Genomic DNA, 27,977 nt, shown 5'->3' with positions numbered 1-27,977 from the left:
ACACACACACAGATCCACATCCCGGCTCTGTTACCGGCAATCGCGGGAGCCTGGTGGACATCGGCTCCAGAGTGATGCAGCGCACGAGCACCCCTAGACGCCCGGGAAGCCCAGGATGTCATATGACACCCGCCCAGGATGGGAGATCCATCATGTGGACGTCATGTGACTATGGGCAGGGTAGAAAGTGGTTAAGCACCAATAAAATCACTGCTCCTTTAAAAACAATATTTAAAAAAATTGCATAGATACATGCCCCCCAGGGCAGTATCTGGACCCCCAAACCCTTTTTGTGTAACTTGCATATACGCCTTCAAAATGGGGACTTTTGATTTTTCAAGTTCAGGTCCCATAGACTTCAATAGAGTTTGCGGCTCTTTTTACATGTTCGGGAGTTCTGGTGCTAATCGAACTGAGGGGGTGTTCAGCCCAACTCTAATAATCAGTAAAAACACTGAAAAAGTCTCACACATGTGGAATCCTGATACCCAGGAGGAGTAGCAAGATGTGTTTTGGTGTGAATTTCTAAGTATGTCCATTGTTGTATGTAAAAAAAAAAAAAAAAAATCATATTAAATTGGCAACGTTCACTCTCCAAAATGTAGTCATTTTTTTGGCATCTTCCAGTCCTGGTGCTCCAGGGCCTCCAAAAAACCTAGAAAGCCTTAAGATGTTCCTTGGATTTTGGGCCCCTTTATATGGAAAGGCTGTGAAAAAGTCTCACATATGTGGTATCCCCATACTCGGGAGTCATTGAATGTGTTTTGAGGTGTAAGGCCGCGTACACACGCGCGGACTGTTCGCCCAACTTTGTCCGTCCAACAGTTTCGGCAAACAGTCCGCTCAAACTTAGCATGGACGGACATGGCCACACACGACGAACGAACAGTTTGCTGAAACCGTGCGCGATGACGTGAATGGCACGTACGACGGGCCGAAAAATACGACGTCCTATACACTGCATTATAGCTTTCGGCGTGAAAATCCTTTCTGAGCATGCGCGCAACTTTGTTTGACGAACAAGCCTACACACGAGCGGGCTGTTCGCTGAAACAAGGTTTCAGCGGACAGTTTTTCGGAATTTCCGAAAAACCTTGTCCGTCCAACTGTCCGCTGAAACTGTCCGCTGAAAGCCCACACACGAGCGGACTGTCCGCCCAAACACTGTTCAGCGGACAAAGTTGGGCGAACAGTCCGCCCGTGTGTACGCGGCCTTATACATTCATGTTGTGTGTTAGAAATATTTCATTAATTGATAAAATTTAACTCCTATCTTAATTATCTCATTATATATATATTATATATATATATACACACATTGTGTGTTGAATGATTGAAAAATTGTGAACAAATAAGAAAATCATATGCAATCTGAGAAATAATGTTGATGACAGTTAGCTTTGAACCAGTGTATGGACTTTACCATCTTATACATTGATAATTTTTTGACAATTACTTTGGAGAATTTATGTACTTTTCAGTAAGCTTATTACACAAACGCATATTCGTACAAATGTCATTACTTGGATGCAATTGTACAACTGTTATCTTTTTCTCGCAATGAAAATTCTATTGAGAGAAAAAAAAAAGATAAAATTTGTATTAAAAAATTATAATAATTAACCTATTGCATTTTCCAAAAACTTGTAGCAAAAAATGACATTTTTCAAAAGACTCACCATGACTCTTAGAAAATACCTTTCCAAAATGTGGTCATTTTGTGGGCGTTTCTCCTGTTCCGTCGCTTCAGTAACTCAAGAAATACGATAGCTGGTCAAAAAATTTGATACAAAATGTATGCTTCTTAAAATCTTGAAGGTGCTCTTTGGATTTTGGGCTCCTATATGCAGATAGGATGTGAAAAAATCTCACACATGTGGTATCCCCATACTAGCAGAATGTGTTTTGGTGTGAAATTCTAAGTACGTTCATTGTTGTATGTAAAAAATAAAAATAAAAAATCATCATATTAAATTGACAACGTTCACCTCGGGGTGTTCACTCTCTAAAATGTGGTCATTTTGTTGGTGTCTTCTTTTCCTGGTGCTCCAAGGACTCCAAAAAAACTAGAAAGCCTTAAGATGTTCCTTGGATTTTGGGCCCCTTTATGTGGAAAGGCTGTGAAAAAGTCTCACATATCTGGTAACCCCATACTCGGGAGTCATAGAATGTGTTGTGAGGTGTAATTCTAAATACATTCATGTTGTGTGTTAGAAATATTTCATTAATTGATCAAATTGAACTCCTATCTTTTTTTTTTTTAAATTGTAATTTTTATTGAGAGAATTTTTTTACAGAAAATGAAAAGATACAGAACTGACAATATTCAAAGAAAATCTGGTGCATACCTTATTGGAGAGACTGATATAACCTCACGGTGACTACAGATATACAGTAGCAATGGAAGGATAAAAATAGATAACTAAAAGAAAACAAAGCAAAATAAAATGCAGAAAGGAAATAAACAACAGAAAAGTATTACGTAAAACCTTATGAAAATAAAAGGCTGAGAGACAACACATATGTCTCAATGCAGGGGTTGGGGTCTTGAGCAGATGCTTCAATAACGTGACTAATATCTAACAAAAGAGGGCTACATACCACTATAAATTTCCACAGGAGGTAAGGTAAGCTTCAAATGGCCGTTGGGCCAGCAGAAACAGACTTGAAGTACCGACAAGATACAAAACATCGGGGAGCGAGAAGGTCAGGGAACACTAGGGGACGGACACCGACTGGGTGGCTAGGGGTACCAAGGGCACCTGTGGGAGCCCAAAAATCGAGGCATCCCAGGGGGCCCAGATCACGCCAAACCGGTCAATCCCATCCTCCACCATAGCCGTCAAATGTTCCATCCTGCGTATGTCCCCGACGGTTTGTATCAGCTGAGTCTGGGTTGGGGGCTAAGTAGACAACCAATTAGAGGGGATAGCTCTTTTAGCAGCAAGCAGCACATAGGAAGCTAAGTTATTAGCTGCCTTCCCCAACTCCGGGAAGGGAAGGCCTAGGAGAAGGTGGACAGGATCCAATGGAATGGGGGTGTCAAAAATTTGCTGGAGCATGTGAGATACCATGGACCAGAAAGGAGTAATTAGAGCGCATTGCCAAAAGATATGATAATGCGTACCCTTGGTCCTCCCACACCTCCAGCACATGGGAGAAAGAGAGGCGTCATACCGATGAATAACCTCGGGGGTCCTATACCAGAACAGTAGGACTTTATATGCTGTCTCTCTCTGTGCTACACATCTGGAAATTTTAGAGGTGGAGGACCAAATTCTGGACCATTGCGGGAGAGTGATTTGTCGATTAAGGAGCTGCGTCCATTTGTCCATGTAGGAGTGGGATAGGGCAGTGAGAGAGGACCTCTGCTGGAGTATATGGTAAATACTAGAGATAAGCTTTGCTTGGTAGGGGCCCTCGGAGCAGAGCAGCTCAAAAGGCGTCGGTGTGGAGAGGGAGAGAGAGGGGGAAAGAGTTGAAAAGTAGTGAGTTATCTGGAGGTATGAATACCGCATGTGGTTTGGGAGTTGACTGTCGGTTTGGAGGGCCGAAAAGGGCTTAAGTTTACGCGTGACAGGGTGAACGAAGTGGCGGAGTTGGAACAACCCCTCTTTAGCCCAGGGAAACATACGAACATGCGATAGACTGTCAGGAACTAAAGGATTAAACAGCACATTAGAGAGGGGGGGACAGGGTGATGACAATGCAAATTTGGAAGAGCAGGAACGCCACAGTCTAAGCGTGAACAACATGGGACCCAGGCATAGATCCAGAAGCCCGGGGTCCCTCATTGTCCCCGGCGACCACGCCAAGGAGCAAGGATGGGTCGGATATAGAGAACCCATCTCAATCTCCGTCCAGCGATTCGGAGGTCTCAGGCAAGACCAAGACACTATCAGGCGCAAATGAGATGCCAGATAGTATTTGTAGACGTCCGGTGCACCCATGCCCCCCTGATCTTTGGGGGCAAAAACCACCAAACCAGCCACTCTATGGGCCCTGCCGTTCCAAATAAATTTCAAGAACCAGCGCTTAAGCAACTTAATCTGTGACATCGGGATGGGGACAGGCAAGGTTTCAAAATAATATAACAGTTTTGGCATGATGGACATTTTCAGCACGTTAATTCGGCCTATCCAGGACAGGGGAAGGGAGGTCCATCGAGATAACATACTGTTGATAGACTTAAACAGAGGGATGTAATTGGTCGGGTAAAGGGCGGAGTAGGAAGTCGTTAGCTGAACCCCAAGATATTTGAGGAACGATGTGCACCATCGGTAGGGGAATGTATTTTGTAGACGCAGGAGTTCCTCCGGGGGAACATGGAGGGGGAGGGCCTCCGTCTTTGCCGTGTTGACCTTATAGCCCAACAGGGAACTAAATTGAGTGAGTAGGGCATGAAGGGAAGGGAGGGAAATGTGGGGACTGGTTAGAGTAAGGAGGACGTCATCCGCAAATAAAGATAATTTATACTCCCTTTGCCGCATGGGCACCCCCTTGATATCAGGGTGAGATCTGATAGCCTCTGCCAGGGGCTCTAGGCAGAGTATGAAGAGGAGCGGGGAGAGAGGGCAGCCCTGTCTCGTCCCATTTGTCATAGGGAATGAGTGGGAGGTGAAGGACACTAATCGGACCTGGGAAGAGGGGTTGGAGTATAGGGATTGTAGCGCGGAGAGAAAGGGTCCCCGCAAGCCAAATCTAGTGAGGGTCGTGAACATGTAGGGCCAGCTTAACCGGTCAAACGCCTTTTGGGCGTCCAGACTGAGAATCAGGGCGGGGCGACGAACCCTGTTCAGCATGTCAATTAGGTCTATAGTTCGCCGGGTGTTGTCACCCGCATGCCTGGTTGGAACGAAGCCCACCTGGTCTCTGTCTATGAGCTTCGTCAGGAATTGGGACAAACGGTTTGCAAGGATTTTTGTAAATAGTTTGTAGTCTGAATTTAAAAGGGCTATAGGTCTGTAGTTGTCTGGTAGGGTCGGGTCCTTGTCCTGTTTAGGAATGACCGTGATGAAGGAGTGAAGAAAATGTTGGTGAGGTGACTTACCTAGAAGCAGCGAGTTATACAGGGTCACTAGATGAGGCGACAGGATGGGGAGGAAATGTTTGTAATAGGAGTATGGGAGGCCATCCGGACCTGGGGCTTTGTGGGAGGGGAGAGCCTTAACAGTGTTATCCACCTCATCCTCTGTAACGGGTGCGTTTAGGATATGCAGATCCGAATCTGACAACTGGGGGAGCTTCAGGCCCGACATGAACTCCTCAAAAGCAGCCAAATCAAAAGTTGGATGTTGTGCGGGGGTTAGGCAATTATAGAGTTTGTTATAGAAGTCGCCAAACACCTGGGTCATTGTCTGGGGGCAGAAAGTGGGGGACCCGTCAGGGAGTTTGATGTGGTCGGGGAAGGCGTGATAAGGCCTAGGGTTAAGTCTAGAAACCAACATCCTGTGTGGCTTATTCGAGTACTCATAGAACTTCTGTTTAGCCCACAGGATTGATTTGTCTACGTGAGACATGTCTAGGGATTTAATACGGTTCCGCAGGCCTGTGACCGTGCGCAGCCGATCCACCGTGGGGGAGCGCAACAGAGCCCTTTCTGCTCTGTGAAGTTCTAGGAGCAAAGAAGTTTTCAAGAGAGCTGCATCTTTTTTCCTTCGAGAACCGAGAGCAATACATTGCCCCCGGAAGAAGGCCTTGTGGGCCTCCCAGAGGGTGGATGGGCTGGGCACGGAGCCCTTGTTCAGGAGAAAATATTCGGTCAGGGCCGGTTCGAGTTTAGCATTGGTTTCAGGGTGCTTGAGCAGGGACTCGTTGAGTCTCCAGTGACATTTCTTGGGGAAAGCAGCAGATAGGCATAAATCTAGAGTCAAGGGGGCATGGTCCGACCAGGTTATCGCACCCAGGTCAGAGGACACTGCGTGAGATATCAAGGGGGCCGTAATAAAAAAATAATCCAAGCGAGAGAACATCTTGTGAGGAGGGGAGTAAAATGAGTATTGCCTACCCGAGGGATGTTTCAGCCGCCAAGCGTCGAACAAGTGGTGTGTACGAATAAGTTTCCTAAAGGAGGTAGCCAGGGTGTGAGAGGCCGGCGGAGGAGTGAGATTAAATAGAGATCGTCTGTCCCGGGCGGGAGAGAGCACAGCATTAAAGTCCCCCCCTAGAACTGTAAAGGGAGTAGAAAGCTTATGCAGACGTGCCAAGGCATCTGTGAGAAATTTCACCTGGCCTGAATTGGGGGCGTAGACGTTCATGATCGTCATAGGATTAGAGAGATACGATCCCTGCAAAATAATATAACGACCATGAGGATCCACTTGAGAGGACCTAACCTGGAAAGGACATGAGTTTTTTATTAAAATTGCTACTCCAGCCTTCCCCGAGGGGTCCGATGCCACATAAGACACCAGAAAATGTTTAGATGCGAATCTAAATGAGCCTCCGGCCCGGAAGTGCGTCTCTTGGACTAATATCACATCCGCGCCGGAGGCCCTAAACTCCCTCAAGGCCAGCCATCGCTTCCTGACGGAATTCAGGCCCTTTACGTTATAGGAGACCAGTTTCAAAGCCATGTCGCGTCGGGGCTGTCAGGCCAGTGAACATGCAGGTCAAAGGGCGGAGGCCCAGACACAACACGGCTCAAAAGGGGGCCAGGGAGGGGCCCCAACCCGCCTATCAGCACATTATAATTAAAACAGATATTGCTTACAATAGAGTTAGTTGCAACATGGAATGAAACACCCAAAGACATATATAGACATAAAATGCACATAACAGTTATCGGCAAATGGATCAGAGGAAAAACCCCAATAAAAGCAATAAAATCAGAGAAATAAATGAAAAAAAAAAAAATAAGAATAAAAAATTAAAAATTAAAAATAAAAACCAAAACACCAAGAAGACATCAGAGCAATAATATGAAAAAAGGAAAACACATATCAGTCCCCAAAAAAGGGGGTACGCGTGCAGGCCCAAAAAGGGGGCCACTGAACATAGTGATGCGGAGCAACCATAAGGCCAGGACGGCCTAAAAAAAACAAGAAAAATCAGCAAAAAAAAACCTGAGAGAGTCAAACCCCTCAGGGGTCCTTGGCCGCAGCCCAAGGACTTGGTGGGGAGCATGGCAGTTCCCAACATGGAAGGGGGTCCGTGACGTCCCGCCCCGACGATCCAGAGAGGTCGGTGGCGTAGTAAGGGCTCCTCATGTCCTCCGTAACAAAGTCAGTAGCCGAGGGAAGCAAACATAAACTGAAGTATAAAACAGAACCGTAGAAAAAACAGCCCAACTGGGATCTCTGAACTAGCGGTGGATCCGCGCAGGGCCGAAAGCCAACTGTAGAGGCATACCTCACTCCACGGGGGAGACCGTCAAGAAGGTCGCAACCCCCCGCGTGAGGCAACAAAAAGAAAAAAAAAGTAATGAAGTGGGCAAATCCCGAGGGGACCCCGACAGGTCTTCAGGTGGGGGGTCTGGAGCGTTGAGAGCGTTGGGGTGTGGAGTAGGCCCTTGATCCTCTTCCTCTCACCGGGGTCCAGATCCTGGGAGGAAGAGAGCTGTGTCTCGGGGTATGAACTCCTATCTTAATTATCTCATCTATACACATTGTATGTATAATGATTGAAGAATTGTGAAAAAATAAGCAAGTCATATGCAATCTGAAAAATAATGTTGACGACCAGTTATGTTATATCAAAGCTTTGAACCAGTGTATGGACTTTACTATCTTATACATTACATTGATAATTGTTTGACAATTACTTTGGAGAATTGAGGTACTTTTCAGTAAGCTTATTACACATATTCCTACAAATGTCATTACTTGGATACAATTGTACAACTATTATTATCTTTTTCTTGTAATGAAAAAAAAAAAAAAAAAGATAACATTTGTTTATAAACAAATTATAATAATTAACCTTCTGCATTTTCCAAAAACTTGTGGCAAAAAATGACATTTTCAAAAGACTCACAATGTCTCTTAGAAAATACCTTTCCAAAATGTGGTCATTTTATGGGTGTTTCTCCTGTCCTGTCGCTTCAATAACTATATGATAGGTGGTCAAAAAATTTGATACAAAATTCATGCTTCTTAAAAACATGAATTTAGTATTTTTACCTTGTTACGCAAAAAATAAAAACCACAGAGGTGATCAAATACCATAGTGACAGTTCCACCACTAGATCGTTCTTACAGGCAACGGGAGGGGACGGGAGGGGACACCCCCCCTCCCGCCGCCCTCCGGTGCTTCTCCGGGCTCTCCCGTGCCATCGGGGACCCCTGAGAAAGAATTGGCTGCCGCCGGATGTCGATCATAGAGATTTACGGTGACCATATGGTCACCAGTCATCTCTATGACCGCTGGAGGCCCGGGTACAACGTTATGACGTCACGTCCGGGATGCTCTTGTAAACAAAGGCGTGATCGTGGCTGGTAAGCATGGGATCATAATTTTTTTTTTTTTTAGCTGATGCTTTCCAGCCTGGAGGAGAGATGTGGGGTCTTATTGACCCCACATCTCTCCATAAAGAGGACCTGTCACACACCATTCCTATTACTAGGGATGTTTACATTCCTTGCAATAGGAATAAATGTGATCAAAAAAATAAAATAAAAGATAAAGTGTAAAAATTAAAGTAAAATAAGCAATATATATTTTTTTTTTAAAGCGCCTCTATCCCCAGTAGCTTGTGCACAGAAGAAGTGAGCGCATATGTAAGCACTGTTCAAACCACACATGTGAGGTATCGCCACGTGAGGGAGAGCAATAATTCTAGCTCTAGACCTCCTCTGTAACGCTAAACTGGTAAACAGTAAAAAAAAATTAAAGCATCACCTATGGAGATTCTTAAGTACCGAAGTTTGGCGACATTCCATGAGTGTGTGCGCAATTTTAAAACATGACATGTTAGGTATCTATTTACTCTGCGTAACTTCACCTTTCACATTATACAAACAAAATTGGGTTAACTTTACTGTTTTGTTATTTTTTTAATTCATGAAACAGTATTTTTTTTTAAAAAACACGTTTGAAAAATTGTTGCGCAAATACAGTGCGACATAAAAAGTTGCAATGACCGCCATTTTATTCCCTAGGGTGTCTGCTAAAAAAAAAAACATATATAATGTTTGGGGGTTCTGAGTAATTTTCTAGTAAAAAAATATGATTTTTACATGTAGGAGCGGAGTGCAAGAATAGGCTCTTTATGGAAGTGGTTAAACAGGTGGTGAGGGGCCTCTTCTCTTCTCTTCTCACTGCCTGTCAAATGCCGTTTGAAGAGCAATCTGAATGTGGATTGCTGTACAGCCATTCCAGTGATTTCTGTCAGGTCAGCAGGGAACTGGGGACAGGAACGGGACTATTAATGTTTACTTCAGGGCTCGGCTGAGTAACCTCGTTGTCTGCAGCAATGAAAAAATAACTGGGTCCCATCTGCTCAGTTGGGGGAAGGAACGGGACATGAGTGGTCAACCTGTGGCCTTCCAGCTGTTGCGTAACTACATCATTCCATCATGCCTCTGGGTGTCATGCTTGTACTTGTCAGTCTTGCAATACCTCATGGGACTTGTAGGTCTGTAACAGCTGTAGGGCCACAGGTTGAGCCCCCATGATTAAAGCGAATGTACAGCACATTACTGGAGGCGGGCATGAAGAAAAAACGAGGACAAGGAGGAAAAGGAGCTGGATTTGGATTTTAACGTGAACCCGACAGTGCCTAAAAGTTTCTAAAGTAACAAAAGATGGTGAAGTTCAGGCTCCTTATCAGGACTAATTCATGTTTATTGGGCAGCAGTAAAGCAATCTTTGTGCAGCGGTTCCGACAAATAAATTAGAGTCTCGGCCTCCTTCTCCATATCAGTCTACAGGAGCATGTAATAGCCAAGAACAAGGATTACTCCGCCTGTGCCCGAAAATCATCAAATAGTCCCGGGAAAACCTGCACACATGATTCAAAACCTGGAGTGTCCGGGTGAATCTCAGTCAGGTGGCAATCCTGCTGTGATGTCACCAGACTCTGGGCGGAGTTCTCATATCACCCGATTCCCTCCCACAGATCTTTAGACAACCCTTTCCTACATAAAACACAGCATGGAGGGGCTCAGTGAAGGTGGTGGTGAAGGTGTGGAGGTGTCGGATCGGGTCACACAGATCATAAAAGGAGATCCGCCCGGCCTCATAATCCAGATATATCCTGACTCTGTTACTGGAGATGTTGGTGGGTAAGGTCATCCAATCAATGTAATCTTTTACCGAATACTCATCACCTTCCCTGTCCAATCCCCAGGACTTCTTATTATCTCCAATGAATGATGAACATCCATCCCTCTCTATACTGGGGTAACACATCCCGACTCTCCATTCATGTGACCCCCCAACATCCAGTTCCCAGTAATGTCTCCCTGAGGAGAAACTCTGACTGCTCATCACCTGAGCACAATACTGAAATCTCTCTGGTGTATCTGGGTAAGTCTGGTATACAGCTGCCATGGATACAGTTTTCCTGTCATCTGATATCTGTAGATAATTACTAGCTGTGTTTCCATCCAGTAATATGTCTGCATCTCCCTGTATATAGAAGTATACATTTACCTCTGTTATTATATCAGATAAACCTGTGTGTAAGACCCCCGCCACATCCAGACCCCCTCCATCATGGAGGAGCTCCTCATGTCTCTCTCTGTCCTCATTATCTCCATCCTCAGTATCACACAAGTCACCTGTGTCTGATTCCTGTAAGACAGTCAGTGGATCCGTCATGTTACACAGCTCCTCAATGTGACGCAACTTCCTGGACAGCTCCTCCTTCTTTATTTCCAGATCCCGGATGGAGATGGAGATCCGCTCTGCCCTCCTGGAGATGTCCTTCAGGACTCTCTTCTCCAGGTCTTCCAGACGTCTCCTGATATCTCTAAACAGGGCAGTGACTCTCTCGGTGTCACCAGCGGCTTCTTCTTCTACTTTCCTCCGGTGTTCCTGCAGACTCTGGACTCTTTCCTCCGTCTCCTCTCTCTTTGTCAGAAGTTTCTGCAGAACATTCCTCAGTGTCTTCTTCTTCTTCTCAGAAGCCTCATCCAGTGACTCCATCTTGTGTCCTGTGTGTTCTCCAGTCATACAAAACTTGCAGACACAGGTCTCATCCTCAGTGCAGTAATACTCCAGGATCTTCTTATGGACGGGGCATTTCCTGCTCTCCATGGACAAGGTGGGGTCACATAAGACGTGTTCTGGGGACTTTTTGTGGACACTCAGGTGTTTATCACACAGAGAAACCTCACAGTGCAGACAGGATCTAACAGCAGGTACAGGAGAGTCCACACAGTGAGTACAGAAGACCCCGGACTCCTCTTGATCTGGCTGAGCAGACAGGAAAGTCTCTGCTATGTTACGTAGTGTTATGTTCCTGTGCAGTGCAGGACGACTCCTGAAACTTTTTCTGCATACAGGACAGGAATATCCTCCAGACCCCCCCTGTGTATCCACCACACCATCAATACAGACCCGGCAGAAGTTGTGACCACATCTCAGGGTTACAGGATCCGTATAAATGTCCAGACAGACGGAACATTCCAGCTTGGCTCTCAGATCACCAGACGCCAGAAGAGACACGAAGATGACAGCAGAAGTGAAAGGAAATGAAAGTCTCTGGAATGCCAAACTCAGTTGAACCGGTTACAACTGGTCTGCACAGGGCGAGGCTGAGCTCAATTGTTTTGTTAATAAACCTTTCAACCTTTAACCACTTAAGGGCCGAGCCTTTTTTTTTTTAGATTTGTTGTTTACAAATTAAAAACATTTTTTTTGCTAGAAAATTACTTAGAAGCCCCAAGCATTATACATATTTTTTTTTCTAACACCCTAGAGAATAAAATGGCGGTTGTTGCAATACTTTCTATCACACCATATTTGCACAGCGGTCATACAAGTGCAGTTTTTTGGGAAAAAAAAGACACTTTTTTTGAATAAAAAAAATAAAGACAACAGTAAAATTAGCCCAATTTTTTTTTTTATATCGTGAAAGATAGTGTTACGCGGAGGAAATTGATACCCAATATATCACGCTTCAACATTGCGCCCGCTTGTGGAATGGCGACAAACTTTTACCCTTAAAAATCTCTATAGGCGACGTTTAAAAAATTCTACAGGTTGCATGTTTTGAGTTAAAGAGGAGGACTAGGGCTAGAATTATCACGCTCATTCTACCGATCGTTATGATACCTCACATGTGTGGTTTGAACACAGTTTTCAAATGCAGGCGCTACTGTATGCGTTAGCTTCTGTGCGCAAGCTCGGCGGGACGGGGAGCGTTTAAAAATTATTTAATTTTTCTTATCTATTTTACCTTTTATTTTTACACCGTAAAAAAAAAAAGTGTCACTTTTATTGCTATTACAAGGAATGTAAACATCCCCTGTAATAGAAAAAAAAAGCATGGCAGGACCTCTTATATATGAGATCTGGGGGGTCAAAAAGACCTCACTTCTCATATTTCCACTAAAATGCAATAAAAAAAAAAATATTGTCATTTAAAAAAAAAAAAAAAAAAAAAAAAAAAAGGCCCTTTAAGAGCTATGGGCCGAAGTGACGTTTTGATGTTGTTTGCATCCTGCAATGTTATGGAGACGGGCATATTCCCCTCACTCGTCTCCATGCCCAGCAAGGGGTAACATCTGATCGCCTCCGCCGCTGCCAACTGCTCACTTAACCACTTTTAGCCCCGGACCATTTTGCTGGCTTAAGACCAGAGCACTTTTTGCGATTCGGCACTGCGTCCCTTTAACTGACAATTGTGCGGTCGTGCAACGGGACAACAGGAAGTGAGATGAAAAAAGACGGACGGCAAAAAAAAATTATACAGGGGTGATAACCCTTCCCTATGTTTTCCAAAAAGCTTAAAAATTGATTTTTTGACTGGAGCTACACTTTAAAAATGTACCAGTTGAAAATTACAAACAGATTCTACTTAACACAACAAACCTACACAGTCCCTGTCTTGTTTGCACCGCCTGTATACTGCTGTTCTGGAGTATATAAGGCCTGGGGGCCACACATATTTCCTTTTTTTTTTGGGTACAAGACCCAAAGGGGCTGGTAATGGGCAGGGGGGGCTACCCATGCCATTTTTCTCAATGATTTTGATCAATATTGCCGGAACCAGATATTACATTAAAACCGCAAGCAGTTTTAAATGACTTTGTTTCCGTTAGAAATGTCATTTTGTGCAGGAAACACGTGGCACTTCACAGGCATACTATAGACACCCCCCAGGCATGTTATTTAACCACTTGGGATCCGCGCTATTGCAAAATGACGGCAACAGCGCGGACCCACATTTCCAGGACTACGTCTATTGATGTCGTCCCGGATACGAGCGGCCTGCGCGCCCCCTGAGGGGCGCGCGCGGCGTGCTCTGTGATCGGCGAGTCCGTGAGACTCGCCTGATCACCGATCCGTGTAAGGGGTCGATCCCGACCCCTTATCACGTGATCAGCTGTCAGCCAATGACAGCTGATCATGTGATAAAACGGAGCCGGTAATCGGCTAGTATTCCTCCTCGCGCTGACAGCGCGAGGAGAAAAAAAAAAAGCCGATCGCCGGCGGCCGTGTTCGGGACATCAGTCCCGATCACGGCCAGCAATTCAAGCGGAAACCTGCCCCCTGCCAGTGCCCACCTGCCACCCGCAGTGCCATCCTGAAATAAAGTAAGTGCCCCCCTGTCAGTGCCACCCAGCAGTGCCCATAGTGCCCACAGTGCCACCCAGCAGTGCCCACAGTGCCACCCAGCAGTGCCCACAGTGCCACCCAGCAGTGCCACCCAGCAGTGCCACCCACAGTGCCACCCAGCAGTGCCACCCACAGTGCCACCCAAAATCTGCCTCAAAGGTGCTGCACCCCAGTGCCGCCCATCAGTGCCCAGCAGTGCCGCCCATCAGTGCCCAGCAGTGCCGCCCATCAGTGCCCAGCAGTGCCACCTATCAGAGCCACCTATCAGTGCCACCTATCAGTGCCCATCAGTCCCATCTATCTGTGGTACCTATCAGTGCCCATCCGTGCCACCCATCCGTGCCACTTATCCGTGCCACCCATCCGTGCCATCTTATCTGTGCCCATCTTTGCCCATCAGTGCCGCCTTATCTGTGCCCATCGGTGCCGCCTTATCTGTGCCTATTAGTGCCGCCTTAACTATGCCTATCAGTGCCCACCAGTGCAGCCTATCAGTGCCCACCAATGCAGCCCATCAGTGCCCACCAATGCAGCCCATCAGTGCCCACCAATGCAGCCTATCAGTGCCGCCTAATCAGCGCACTTCAATGAAGGAGAAAAATGACCCGTTTGCAAAATTTTATAACAAACTATTAAAACATGATTTTATTTTTATTTTTTTGCATCTTTTTTTGTTTGTTTAGCAAAAAATAAAACTCCCAGCTGTAACTAAATACCACCAAAAGAAAGCTCTATTTGTGGGAAAAAAATGATAAAAATTTCATTTGGGTACAGTGTTGTATGACCGCGCAATTGTCACTCAAAGTGCATCAGCGCTGAAAGCTGAAAATTGGTCTGGGACTGAGGGGGGTTTAAGTGCCCAGTAAGCAAGTGGTTAAAGGAATATTTTTTCACTTTAAGCATCATTACAATCAGTGCTCCCAAAAAAACGGCCGTTTTAAAAAAAAAAAAAAAAATGTTGGCATTGACCCATGTCCCCTGGGGCAGGAGCCGGGTCCCCAAATATCTTAGGACAGTATCTTGCATATTAGCCATTAAAATTAGCACTTTTCATTTCAAAAGTTTGAGTCCCATAGACTTCAATGGGGTTCTAAAATTCGCACAAATTTTCAGTCCGTTCGAAAGTTCTGGTGCAAACCGAACTCGGGGGGGGGGGGGGGGGGGGTGGCGTGTTCGGCTCATCCCCAGTCCACAGGCAAAAGGTGGACATGGTGGTCAGTCCTCAGGCAGGGCATCATTTCCTCTGTTTAGTGATGTTGCCCGTGATATCCAGCAACGGCATGCAGAGGAGGTGGTTGACTGGCTTACTAAACAGTCCTCATCCTCCGTCACCCAAGCAGAAACTAGAGCGCAGTCCACTGCAGCTGCCAGAGTCAGCGGACTTATTTGAACACAGCATCAGCCACTTGCTTCTTGATGATGCCCAGCCATTACTTTATTCTTATGTTGGTTCTGAGGTTGAGAAAGGCAGGAACATGAACGTACAGAGAGGGGAGAACACTGGTAAACAACAAATTGGCAGTCATGTTCCCCCAGCTGCAGTGTATTTTCAAGTTGCCTCCAGTGATGATGAGGATGGTGGGGATAACGATGATGAGATCACTGACATAACTTGGGTCCTGGATAGAGCAGAGAAGGAAAGTGAGGGTGAGGAACAACCCCCAACAAGGCAGGATGATCTCCAGAGGCAGCCATCATGGAAAAGTAGAGAGAAGCCACCCCTTTCCATCACATTGTGGAGCAGTCATCTCCCTGCCCACTTCCCACAGCTCAGCTGTCTGGGCCTTTTTATCACATGTTCAGCCGATCACACTGTTGCAATTCGAAATCTCTGCCGAAAAATGAGATCAAGTGGCAAGAACACCAGCCATTTGGGTACCACATACTTGACAAGGCATTTGACCTCCCACCACTCAGCCCCTTGGCAAGAGCACCTGAAAGCCACACAAAAGGGATGCGATTCTGCTCCTCCTCAATCCTCACCTTTCAGGTCTACCCCCACTATATCTCATGACTTCTCAGCAGCCTCCACTGACAAGGATGATGATATAGCAAAGGGTATCACAGGTCCTTGCAGCATATCTTCCAGCAGCACACTACCAGCTGTAGAGTATAGCAGGCAAATATCTCTGCCCCAGCTGCTTCATAAAAAAAAAAAAGAAATGTAGTCCCTGCCACCCACATGTTCAGTGCCTAAATTCCAGCTTGTCTAAATTGCTGGCTTTACAACTCGTGCCTTTCCATCTGGTGGATTCTTCCCCCAAACGTGAATTTGCAGAATGTGCTGTACCACAATGGCAGGCTCCCAGTTGCTATTTATTTGCACGTAAATCCATTCCAGCTCTGTACTATCACATGGAAGGCAATGTTGTGGCATCGCTGGGCAGTTAGCAGCAAGGTCCAGTGGTGGCTGGTGGGGGAGGGGGGCGCAAACATACTGAAAAATGAAACGGTTAGTAATGCAGAAATACGAACAAAACAATAGTGTGGCGCTCAATAGTGAACAAATAAACATACATTTATCAAAAAGGTGTGTGGTAAATGAACAACCAATCTAACTATATAGTGCTGATATTAAGTACAAAAATATAAAAACGAAAGCATCAAAAAATAATTCAAAGTGAGTATTCAAAATTAATATGAGTGAACATCCTAAAGTACTCCATCTTGAAAAAAGTAGTAAACAAATAAAAAAATGTGTAATGCTGCATATACACGAGCGGAATTTCCGTCTGAAAAATCTTGGAATTCCGCTCAAGCTTGGCTTGCATACACACGGGTCACACAAGTTCGCTGCACTTTCGACCGTCAAGAACGCGGTGACGTACAACACTACGACGAGCGGAGAAAATAAAGTTCGATGCCTCCGAGCATGAGTCGAATTGTTTCCGAGCGTGCGTAGGAATTTTGCGCGTCAGAATTGCTACAGGCGATCGGAAATTTCCAATCAAAAAACTTTTTACGACCGAAAACATGCTCTCAATCTTTTGCTGGCGGGAATTCGGCCAGCAAAAGTCTGATGGAGCGTAAACACGGACAATATTTCTGATCAAAAGCTATCATTGGTCTTTTGCTGGCCGAATTTCCGAGCGTGTGTACGCGGCATTAGTCTATCTTGTGCTGTTCAAGATGATGAGACTTGATGCACTAACGCATTTTATCCTATTGGACATTATCTAGGGACGAAGCGCTCCGGTTGACGCTTGTGGAATCGTTTCTTATTGCCTATACATATTAAGATACAAAGATTGTTTTTATTGAATTTGCTGTAAGTGTAAACATCCCTTTTATTGATCAAATATATCATACAGAGTCACAATATGTGCGGTTATCTGTTTTTCATGCATGACATGAATCACTGCAATATTTGATGCGATTCACCGCACACTTTGGAGTTCATTTTCTGATGCTGGGACACCTTCCTCAATACCAGGTGGAGCCTACTCTCTGATCATCGTTCCCCTTGTGGTGGACCCCATTGAGGATACTCCCTCACGATTTCCCGTTTGACCCACGTACTGTATGGTATGTGTGTCCACCGTTCCTGGTAAGCGTGCCAACCTCATAATTTTTCCATTGCACCGTTAAGATCAAGCCTCATCATCTTGAGCAGCACAAGAAAGACTCTTACACATTTGTTTATTACTTTTTTTCAAGATGGACTACTTTAATGCCGCGTACACACGTAGCCAACTATCCGGCGGACTTAGTCTGAAGGACTTCCCGCTGGACTGTCCGCCAGACTTTCTGAACGAGCTACTTGCCCACACACTGCACTTATTCAGCGGACTAATGCGGCGTACTAAGTCCACCGGACTATCCGCCGTACTTTTAAAATGAACGGACTCGCCCACACACGTGGAGGAAAGTCCGCTCATTTTGAGCGCATCTCCAGGTAGCTGGGGCCAGCGAAGGAGGCGTCGCTGGCTCCGTCACCTGGTATGGACTTAAAGGGGAACCCCTACGCCGAAAAATCGGCGTGGGGGTCCCCCCTAGGTCCGCATCAGACCCTTAACCCTTATCCGAGCACGCTACCTGGCCGGCCAGGAAAGGGGGTGGGGACGGGCGAGCGCCCCCCCCCTCCTGAGCAGTGCCAGGCCGTGTGCCCTCACCATGGGCCCCCCCACCCCAAAGCACCTTGTCCCCATGTTGATGAGGACAAGGGCCTCTTCCCGACAACCCTGGCCATTGGTTGTTGGCGTCTGCGGGCGGGGGACTTATCGAAATCCGTGAGCCCCCTTTAATAAGGGGGCCCCCGGATACCGGCCCCCCCACCCTATATGAATGAGTATGGGGTACAATGTACCCCTACCCATTCACCTGTAAAAAAAAAAAGTAAAAAAAAAAACACAACACACAAGGGTTAAAATAGTTTATTGCACAGCTCCGGGGGTCTTCTGTCTGTCTTCGGGGGTCTTCTCGCCAGACTCCTCCGCTATCTTCTGCTAGCTCTTTTGCTAGCAGAGGAGCCCGGCTTTCTTCGCCGCCGCCCTCTTCTTCCGACTTCGGGGGTCCTGTCCCCCTCTCTGGTTCTTCTTGCTGGGCCACCGCGCCTTCTTCTAGCTCTTTTACAGGCGGTGGCCCGGTCTTCTGTCGCCACTGTCACCGTCTTCTGTTCTCTTCTTCTCTTCAGATGTTGCCTCGTCGATGTCTCCACTCACAATGACGGGGACGCAGCACGCGGGGACTTATATAGGGACATCACCGGATGATGTCCCCGCCTATTATGATATCACAGTCCCAGCATCCTCTAGGACTGTGACATCATAATGGGCGGGGACATCATCCAGTGATGTCCCTATATAAGTCACTGCACGCCGCGTGTCCTGTCATTGTGAGCGGAGAGAGCGACGAAGCAATATCTGAAGAGAAGAGAAGAACAGAAGATGGCGACAGAAGACCGGGCCGACGCCTGTAAAAGAGCTAGAAGAAGGCACGGTGGCCCAACAAGACCCCCGAAGTCGGAAGAAGAGGGCATCGAAGAAGAAAGCCGGGCTCCTCTGCTAGCAGAAGATAGCGGAGGAGTCCGGCAAGAAGACCCCCGAAGACGGAAGACCCCCAGAGCTGTGCAATAAACTATTTTAACCCTTGTGTGTTGTGCTTTTTTTTGTACATTTTTTCCACAGGTGAATGGGTAGGGGTACATTGTACCCCATACTCATTCACATAGGGTGGGGGGCCAGTATCCAGGGGCCCCCTTATTAAAGGGGGCTCCCGGATTCCGATAAGCCCCCCGCCTGCAGACCCAGACAACCAACGGCCAGGGTTGTCGGGAAGAGGCCCTTGTCCTCATCAACATGGGGACAAGGTGCACTGACCCCCCTTCCCCAAGGCACCCCCCATGTTGAGGGCACGCGGCCTGGCATGGCTCAGGAGAGGGGGCAGGCTCGTTCGTCCCCACCCCCTTTCCTCGCCGGCCGGGTAGCGTGCTCGGACAAGGGTCTGATGTGGACCTAGGGGGGACCCCCACGCCAATTTTTCGGCATAGGGGTTCCCCTTTAAGTCCACACCAGGTGACGGGGCCAGTGACGCCTCCTTCGCTGGCCCCGACTACCTGGAGACGCGCTCAAAATTAGCAGACTTTTCTCCGGGCGGGAAAAGTCCGTTCATTTCAAAAGTATGGCGGACTGGCACACACACGGCCGGATTGCCTGCCGAAATGCGAGTCCGGCGGAAAGATTGGAGTGCAAAACTACTTTCTAAGTCCGCTGTACTTTTGGGTAAAAAATAATTCCGCCGGAGGCTACACACGGGCGGATTTTCCGGCGTACTTGAGTTTGCCGGACTTTTCCACCGGATTGTTTGATCGTGTGTACGCCGCATTAGACGTTCACTCATTCATTTTGTATACTCACTTTGAATAATTTTTTGATGTTTCCATTTTTATATATTTTTACTTAATATAAGCACTTTATAGTTAGATTGGTTGTTCATTTTCCAAAAACCTTTTTTAATAAATGTATGTTTATTTGTTCACTATTGAGTGCCACACTACTGTTTTGTTTATATTTTTGCACTATATGTCTAGTGGTGTGTTGGCAGGTTACCAATTCTCTATGTGCAATTTTTCTTCTTTTCTCCATGTAAGTAATGCAGGACTGTAAAAAGCCATTTAGCAGGCGATTATGTATCATTACTGCTAGATAAAACTGTGCCCATCATATGCAGCCTCACTGTGCCAGTTAATTGAAGCCTCAATGTGCCCATCAATTGCAGCCTCACTGTGCCCATCAATTGCAGCCCCACCGTGCCAGTTAATTGCAGCCCCACCATGCCAGTTAATTGCAGCCCCACCGTGCCCGTCAATTGCAGCCCCGCCGTGCCCGTCAATTGCAGCCTCTCCGTGCCCAACAATTGCAGCCTCTCCATGCCCATCAATTGCAGCCCCACTGCCCGTCGAAGTAGGCCAATCACATCCACATTTTGAGTAAAATAAAACCACTTAACATAAGGTGTCCTCATTAGAGCCCCCCCTTTTACATCATGTGTCCCAATCAGAGTCCCCCTTTACAACAGATGTCCCCCATCAGCATCCCCCTATATATCAGGTGTTTATGACAGGTTCATCCAGCTCAGAGGTGTTTTGTTTGTTTGCATTGACTGTATATCAAAGTTCTCTACCTCCCTGCAGGATTTCTAGAAATTTCCTCATCAGGTCCTCACTCAAAAAATAGGTAAAGTCAAGGTGATGATTTACTTCCTCTTCATATTTCCTGTTGATCAGAAGAAAACCGTATGTTCCAAATTATCTCTATTTTATTCTTCAACTGAATTGTAAAAACTAGTGGTACTCTGAAATGGAAAAAAAAATTAAAAAAAAATCGGTGCCAAAGTTGAAATCAAAAATTCAGGACGCAGGACAGGTTTAATTTTTTTATTAACGTGGCTGGCGTATTTGCATTGCCGTCAATGGCACCCGATTTTGCCTTGAATTCAACGGGATGCTATTTTGCATTGATGCCAATAGGGGGGGGCGTAATTGCCATAAAGTCAATGGGATTTCATTTTGCATTTAAGCAAATAGGGAGCATTTTTACATTAATGCCAATGGGATGCGAATTTGCATTGAAGTCAGTGGGACGCGATTTTGCATTGAAGGGATGTGATTTTCAATTAATTGAATAAAACGTAGCGTGCCATTATCGGCACACTTTTTTTTTCTATCGGATAACCCAACTTTCGCTCAGTAATTTTTGGCAGCTGGTATATTGGTGCTTGCCTATTAAAAACTATAGCTGTGGTATGGAGTTTGGTGGACATGCGTTGTCACCAGGGATGACACTCAACTAACAGGCAGGACAGTTGTTAGAGAGGTGCAAGTCCTAAAAAAATAAAAAAAATGGTCAGAGGAAACAAAGTAGCAATCGGCAGGTTGGGGGTCAGATGGTACAAACCCATTTGTAAGAGTAAAGAGCCATACTTGGATCAAACTGGTGGAATATTGGTCCATGTATGGACACTATTAATCAATTTCTGTACAACCGCCCTGTCCCCCCTCGATCAGTGCTGCAGGCTATAGCTTGCAATGCTGATCAGTGTATTCTGATATCCTCAACACTGTCAGAATACAATAGTTCAGCCCCCCCCAAAAAAAAATGGTCTGGTGCCACTCAAAATCCATACCCGACCGCTATGGGAGTGTGCAACCTGGCAGGCCAGGAAAGGAGAGAAGAGCGTGCACTCCCCCTCCCCCACTTCTGAACCATATCAGGCCACATGTCCTGAACATAAGGAGTACAAGAAGGGAGCCCCCCCCCCCATCCCCAGTGGTGTATTTTTGTTTTGTACTGCCCTATGCAAGACTAAAATTGGGAGCCCCCCAATCAAAATTTGTCCCACCCCAGCCACAGTACACTGTTCTTGGCTTAGGGTTTCATGAGGAAGCTGCAGCCGTTCACAGTAAACAGCTGCGGCTTCTTCTTCAGACCCCGAGACGCGATTTGTCCAAGTGCCACATATGTCGTCGTTGGGGCAGAGGATGGTGTCAGCGGGACTTAGGATGGGGTCAGCAGGGCAGAGGATGAGGCGGCACTGATGAAGCTGCACTGATATATGGCTCTTATAGGTGGCACAGATGGGCAATAGGTGGCACTGATAGGTAGTGCTGATGAGGAGGAACTGATGGACATGGTTGGGACTGCACTGATTATCAGGACATGGATGATCAGTGCCGATGTCCTTTATACACTGGCCGGTTACCGGCTCTCTCCTCTCCTCATGCTGTGTGAGGAAAGGAATGCGGATAACCAGCAAGTGTGTTAACATTGTAATCAGCTGTGATTGGATACAGTTGGTCATGTGGTAAAGATCTGCTTTCATTGGTTCTTTACTCTGATATGTGAACAACTGTGTCTGAAGAAAACAGCGATCACGGAGCGATCCAGGTGCATGCCACAATGGACGGGTGGGAGGCACGGTTCTGGGAGGACAGCAAAAGATGCCGTCCCAGAACTGGACAACCACGCTGTAGCCATCTTTCCACATTTCTTTAGCAGTTTCACACTTACATACTGTATATGTGTGATTTGATCATCCTCCACGCCAAGAGAATGTGCTCTGAGCTTTTTGGTCTCTTTCTCTAGCCACTCATCTGAAGGGTGTTCTGGCCGACTTCATTTATACATTGCCACATACCTTCTCTTATTAGCAGAATTGGATTTTCATCTTGAATTTCCAAAACTGGTAGTTCTGATTTGCCAGATGAAAACAATGTTGCAGCTGTGTTACTGCCCATTTTCTTTTATTCTGTTGCAGTATCTTGCACTTATCTGCTGTAGCGGGCTAATACCGTGCTATTCCAAGGTGTCTGGGCTAGGCCTAGACAAATAACCTGTTAGAAATTCTGTATATAGGTCTACAGAACAGACCACATGGCCTTTGCTGCTTAACTGCAGACAGGAAACCTGACCTTTATTCAGGGAAAAGACAGAGCATACCATAAATGCAGCTACAAAACATATAAATATTGCCATCTACTGGTTGAAGGATATATCTCTACTGAATACTGATATTAATGATTGTCTCTAGTGTCTGAAACACCTCCCACTCCAGTCCACAATGCCCATTCTCAGCCTGATGTCAGATGTACAGGATATTGTGAGAAGATAACACAGAGACAGATTTCAGTTGTATTACCTTATTTCACATTAGTGTGCCTTGTCTATAGACCCTCGGGGCCCCTCACCAAGTTGAAACCCACAATGTATGAATAAAAGACATAATAGACTCCAGGAAAAAATTGAAATGTTTGAAAGGGAGGAGCCTGCTTCACCAACTGGGTGTCAAGTATCCAATTTTAGGTGGAGAGCTCCTTTAGCCCATGGGTGGGAATACAACAGCTGTCATTAGGGGCAACAGATATAAACCCCACCTCCTCAATAACATCCAAAGGATTGCCAGCAGAGGGAGAAGAAGATATGAACCCCGGCACCTCCATACCATCCAGGGGGTGGTCAGCAGAGGGAGCAGTAGATATAAACCTTGCCTCCTTTATACTATTCAGGAGAAGGTCAGCAAAATGTGCAGTAGATAGACCCCATCTCCACAACATCCAAGGAATCCTCTATAGCTAGTGATGGACGAACTTCCGATGGGAAGTTTTGCAAACACGAACGTGACCAAAAGTGCGGTTCGCGGCGGACCCCATTGACTTTAATGGCAGGCGAACCTTAAAAACCTCCAGGTCATATATTCAGCCACAAAATACTTACTAGCTGTGCACACATAGTCCCATCACATGGCCACTGACATAACAAAAGTATTAAGTGAATCTGGGATCGACAACAAGCAGCATTCTTTATCTGTGAAATTTTGTCAATTCAGGAGCGCATGAAGGCCATGGAGGGGAGGCAAGGTCAGGCTAGGATATGAAGGGAGTGCAGGAGATGATCAGTGCCAGAGTCAGGGCAGCGCAGTCCTGTGCCAGTGTCCCAATGTGCCAACCTGTGCTTGAGCCCCTCCCTCTGCCCGGCCCTTACCCCCACCTATGCAGGGCTCCACGCGGTGGTCCGGTGGTGCAAGTCCAGTATTGATCCTCAGCCATGATGCTGGCACTGCCTGCTGATTGGCTTCTCCGCTGTCATCTCCCTCACTGTCTGAAACCAGCACCGCGATAGAGACTGAGCACTGACACCAGCACCGAGATAGAGAGCACTGACACCAGCAACTCGCTGCGGGACCCAAATATATGACACCGCTCAACCTCTTCAAACAGGAGGATACGGGCATATAGTACAGTGGGATTTTTTTGTACAAGGAAGTGAACCAAAAAAGGTAGAAAAAATGTCCGTGTACTAGATTAAATAAATCATTTATAGAGTTACGCATAGACATGGTCTACTGGTCACATGTGTTGAATTCCTCCAAGATCCATGCCTCATTCATTTTTATAAATGTCAGGTAGTCAACACTGTCGTGAGCTAGGCAAGTGCGCTTATCGGTCACGATCCTCCCTGCTGCGCTGAACGTCCTTTTGGACAGGACACTGGACGAGGGGCAAGCCAACAGTTCCATTGCAAATTGGGCAAGCTCTGGCCAGAGGTCAAGCCTGCCCACCCAGTAGTCCAGGGGTTCATCACTCCTCAGAGCGTCCACATCGGCCGTTAACCCGATGTAGTCAGACACCTGTTGGTCTAGGCGTTCCCTGATGCTGGATGCAGATGAGACCTGTCGATGGGTCAGCTTGTAATGGAAATTTGTAGGTTCTGTATATAATTGTATTCTATTTTATATGTATTGCACGATGCCCTCGCTGTGCACGCTCTGTGCTGCCCTCTGTGCTGCCCTCGCTGTGCACTAACAATGTTTTCAGTACATGTTTTGCATTCTTTCAATCTTGATTAGAATTAGCCTGCCTATGTAACGCCCCTTGTTACCATAAACGTACAATTGTAATATTAATGTGATACCTACGTAATCATGTGTATAAAAGCCTTCAAATGCGTCATAATAAAGGAGAACGGTTATTTGGAAACATGCCGAGCGTATCTTTTGTGTCTGTTCCCTACTGCAGTAGTTATTAATTTGGAACCACTAATCAATATGAGGATAGGAGTTGCCTATCATCAAAATATCCATTTCAGGCTGAAAGAATGATCTCATATCAGAAGTCACCAACACATCTTCAAACCGCACTCTTCTTGCAGGCTCTGTTGGATTAGTACCCGCAACTCCTTCTCTGGGAGTGGGAATTGCTCCTCTGCCAGCGCACGCAAAATGCAGAATGCAGCATTTCTCGAAGCAAGGCCTGGAAGTGCTGCATTCTGACAGCCCTCTGTGACGGTGGTAACATTTCCGCCATTTTGAGTTTGTACCAGGGGTCCAAGTACATTGCCACCCAGTACTGGCCCTTGACCCTTATGCTTTTCATACGGGGGTCCCTGTTAAAACACTGGAGCATGAAGGCCCCCATTTGCACTAAACTGGAAGCGGTGTGGTGGCCTGGCTCCTGCTCATCATCCAGGATAATGTCGTCCTCCTCGTTCTCCTCTCCCCATCCACAGACAACAACCGGGATCCCAGAAAGGTTTAAAGCATGCTCTTCTTGCTCCTCCTCATCCACCCCGGCACCATCCTCCTCTTCAGACTCCTGTTGTTGACTTGTCTCAGATAGAGTAGCCCCCCCCTAGGAATTCATCCAGCATTGCGACTTCCTCATCTTCCTGCTCCTGCACGGCTTGATCAATGACATGACGCAATGCATGCTCCATAAAGAAGGCATAAGGTATGATGTCACTGATGGCGCCATGGCTGCGACTGACCAGTTTGGTGATCTCATCAAATGGCCGAAGTCTGCATGCGTCGCGCATGAGCAGCCACTGGCACAGTGAAAAAAAACCCAAGCTCCCCAGAACCTGTTCTGCCGCAGAGTTCGTACAAGTAGTCATTAAAGTGGTTGTAAACCCTTACAAACCACTTTGACCTACAGGTAAGCCTAGATTAAGGCTTACCTGTAGGTCCAAGCAATATCTCCTAAACCTATATGGTTTAGGAGATATTTGCCCTCAAACGGGCACCGCTGTCTACGGCGCATGCGCCGTAGACAGCAGCGCGCAGGCGCACTGAACGCGGCAGTTCCAAAAATGGAGCCGCCGCATTTGTCGACTCCCGTGCGCATGCGCGGGAGTGACGTCATCGCGGCTTCGCCGAATGACAGCAGCGGAGCTGCGAGACGCCACCAGCAAGATGGATGCGGCGGACTACATGGGACAGCGCGACTTCGCTGGCTCCTGTGTCAGGTAAGTGACACATAATGGGCTACTATGCGATGCATAGTAGTCCATTATGCTTTACCTTTGCAGGGAAAAAAAGAGGAAGTAAACTCATCAGGGTTTACTTCCTCTTTAACCGTACGTTTCTGCTGGAGCAGCCTATCAAGCATATAGAAGGTTGAGTTCCATCGCGTCAGGCAAATAAGAAGTCTGACCGGCAGATTGTGTCACCACTGAATGTCAGCAAGGCGAGCCATGGCCGTGTAAGATCTTCTGAAATGGGCCGAGATTTTCCTTGCCTGCCGCAAGATGTCTTGGACCCCAGGGTATTTGACTTTGAAGCGTTGCACGACCAAGTTTAAGACGTGTGCCATGCATGGCACGTGTGTAATATTGCCCCGTTTCAATACACTAAGCAGACTGGCACCGTTGTCACACACCACTTTACCAACTGTCAAATTGAGCGGTGTTAGCCACTGATCTGCCTGTGAACGCAAAGCTGAAAGGAGTGCAGGGCCAGTGTGGCTCTTGGCTTCCAGGTACAACAGACGCAGCACAGCATGGCAACGTCTCACCTGGCATGTCAAATAGGTTCTGGGGAGCTTGGGTGGTGCAGAGGAAGAGACGCTAGCAGCGGAAAAGGAGGAGTCAGCCGAGGAGGAGAGGGAGAATGGAGTAGGAGGAGGAGGAGAAGAAGAGCCAGGCCTGTATGAAATCCGTGGCGGTAAAACCAAATCTACACGGGTGCCACGGGTTACATGCTTGACGGCCGTCAGAAGGTTCACCCAGTGGGCAGTAAAAGTTATATACCTTCCCTGCCCGTGTTTGCTAGACCACGTGTCTGTGGTCAGATGTATCTTGGCACCGACACTGTGTACCAGAGATACATTCACTTGCCGCTGAACATGGCCATATAGCTCTGGGATGCCCTTCTGTGAGAAATACTTCCTTCCTGGGAACTTCCATTGTGGTGTTCCAATGGCCACAAATTTTCGAAAGGCCTCTGAGTCCACCAGTTTATATGGCAGTAGTTGGCGGGCTATCAGTTCTGACAAGCCAGCCGTCAACCGTTGGGCAAGAGCTCATGTGCCTTCTTAAGGTGGTTGTCCCTAAGTGAGTGTTGGGCTTATTGCGACTTATGCGTCGACTGCAAAGGCTGCAGATGGCAACACTATTGTCATCAGCGGACATGTTAAAAAAAGCCCACACTGCGGAGCCATGTGCCGCCATCCCAGGAGCACCAGATGTGACTGTACATGATTGATGCCTGGCTCCTGATACATTAGCAGTCTGATTTGTCCCTCCTGTGCAATTTAAGTTCCGCCTGCTTCTCCTCCCTATCTGCTGGTCCACATCTCCCTCTGAACTCCCCTCCTCTTCCTCTCTTGTGGGCACCCACGTGACATCACTAGACACGTCATCGACTTCACCTTCCCCACCGCTATAATTAGAGATCTTGGAGTAGGCAGCAACACCGGGGACAAACCTCCTCCTTGGGCCGATCTGGGTACTGTCGTCAGACTGCTGAGTGGCGGTTGTTGCTACCTCCTCTTCCTGATCAAATGCCAAGAGTGGCTGCGCATCGGCAATGTCTTGTGATGGATCGAAAATAACTCCTGTGACTCAAGCGGATGGTATATGGTGGTAGTGGTGGTGTTGGTGATAGTGTCTTTGGGGGTGCACACAGCAGAAGAAGAGGGTGCAGATCGAGAGGATGAGGAGAGTGCAGAAGAGTAAGGCTGAGTGAGCCACTCAACCAAGTCTGGTGCGTCCTTTGACGTAATCGAACGCACCTTCTGCAATTTGCCACTTTGGCTCAAGCCTGTTGCTCCTGCCCTACCATCCCTGCGGAAGGGCCTGCTTCTTCCTCTGCCTGTCATTTTTTAAATGACCCTGTGACAGAAGTCTCTAGAGAAGTGCAGTATATGTGGAAGAATCTGTTTTGGGGGGGCCACTGGTCTATCACACCAGTCATAATACTTTTTTTAATTGCGTTTGTCACTCTTTGTAGTATCGCTGCAGAATCGCTCAGCAGTCACAATG

At 46.8% G+C, this 27,977-nt stretch overlaps 1 protein-coding gene across 1 annotated transcript; it reads right to left on the bottom strand.

Moving 5' to 3' along the window:
- Window positions 1–9,891: 9,891 nt before the first annotated feature.
- Window positions 9,892–11,673, bottom strand: LOC143962536 (E3 ubiquitin/ISG15 ligase TRIM25-like; the record flags this gene model as incomplete). Its single annotated transcript, XM_077471808.1, has 1 exon — window positions 9,892–11,673. A coding segment is annotated over one exon (1,665 nt), but the record flags the coding sequence as incomplete, so codon positions are not given.
- Between the last annotated feature and the right edge of the window lie 16,304 nt (window positions 11,674–27,977).

Source organism: Lithobates pipiens, unplaced genomic scaffold, assembly GCF_037356315.1.
Source record: "Lithobates pipiens isolate NorthernLeopardFrog02 unplaced genomic scaffold, aLitPip1_a1.2 Scaffold_8, whole genome shotgun sequence".
Classification (NCBI taxonomy): Eukaryota; Metazoa; Chordata; class Amphibia; order Anura; family Ranidae; genus Lithobates; species Lithobates pipiens.
This window is presented reverse-complemented; position numbering and strand designations above follow the sequence as displayed.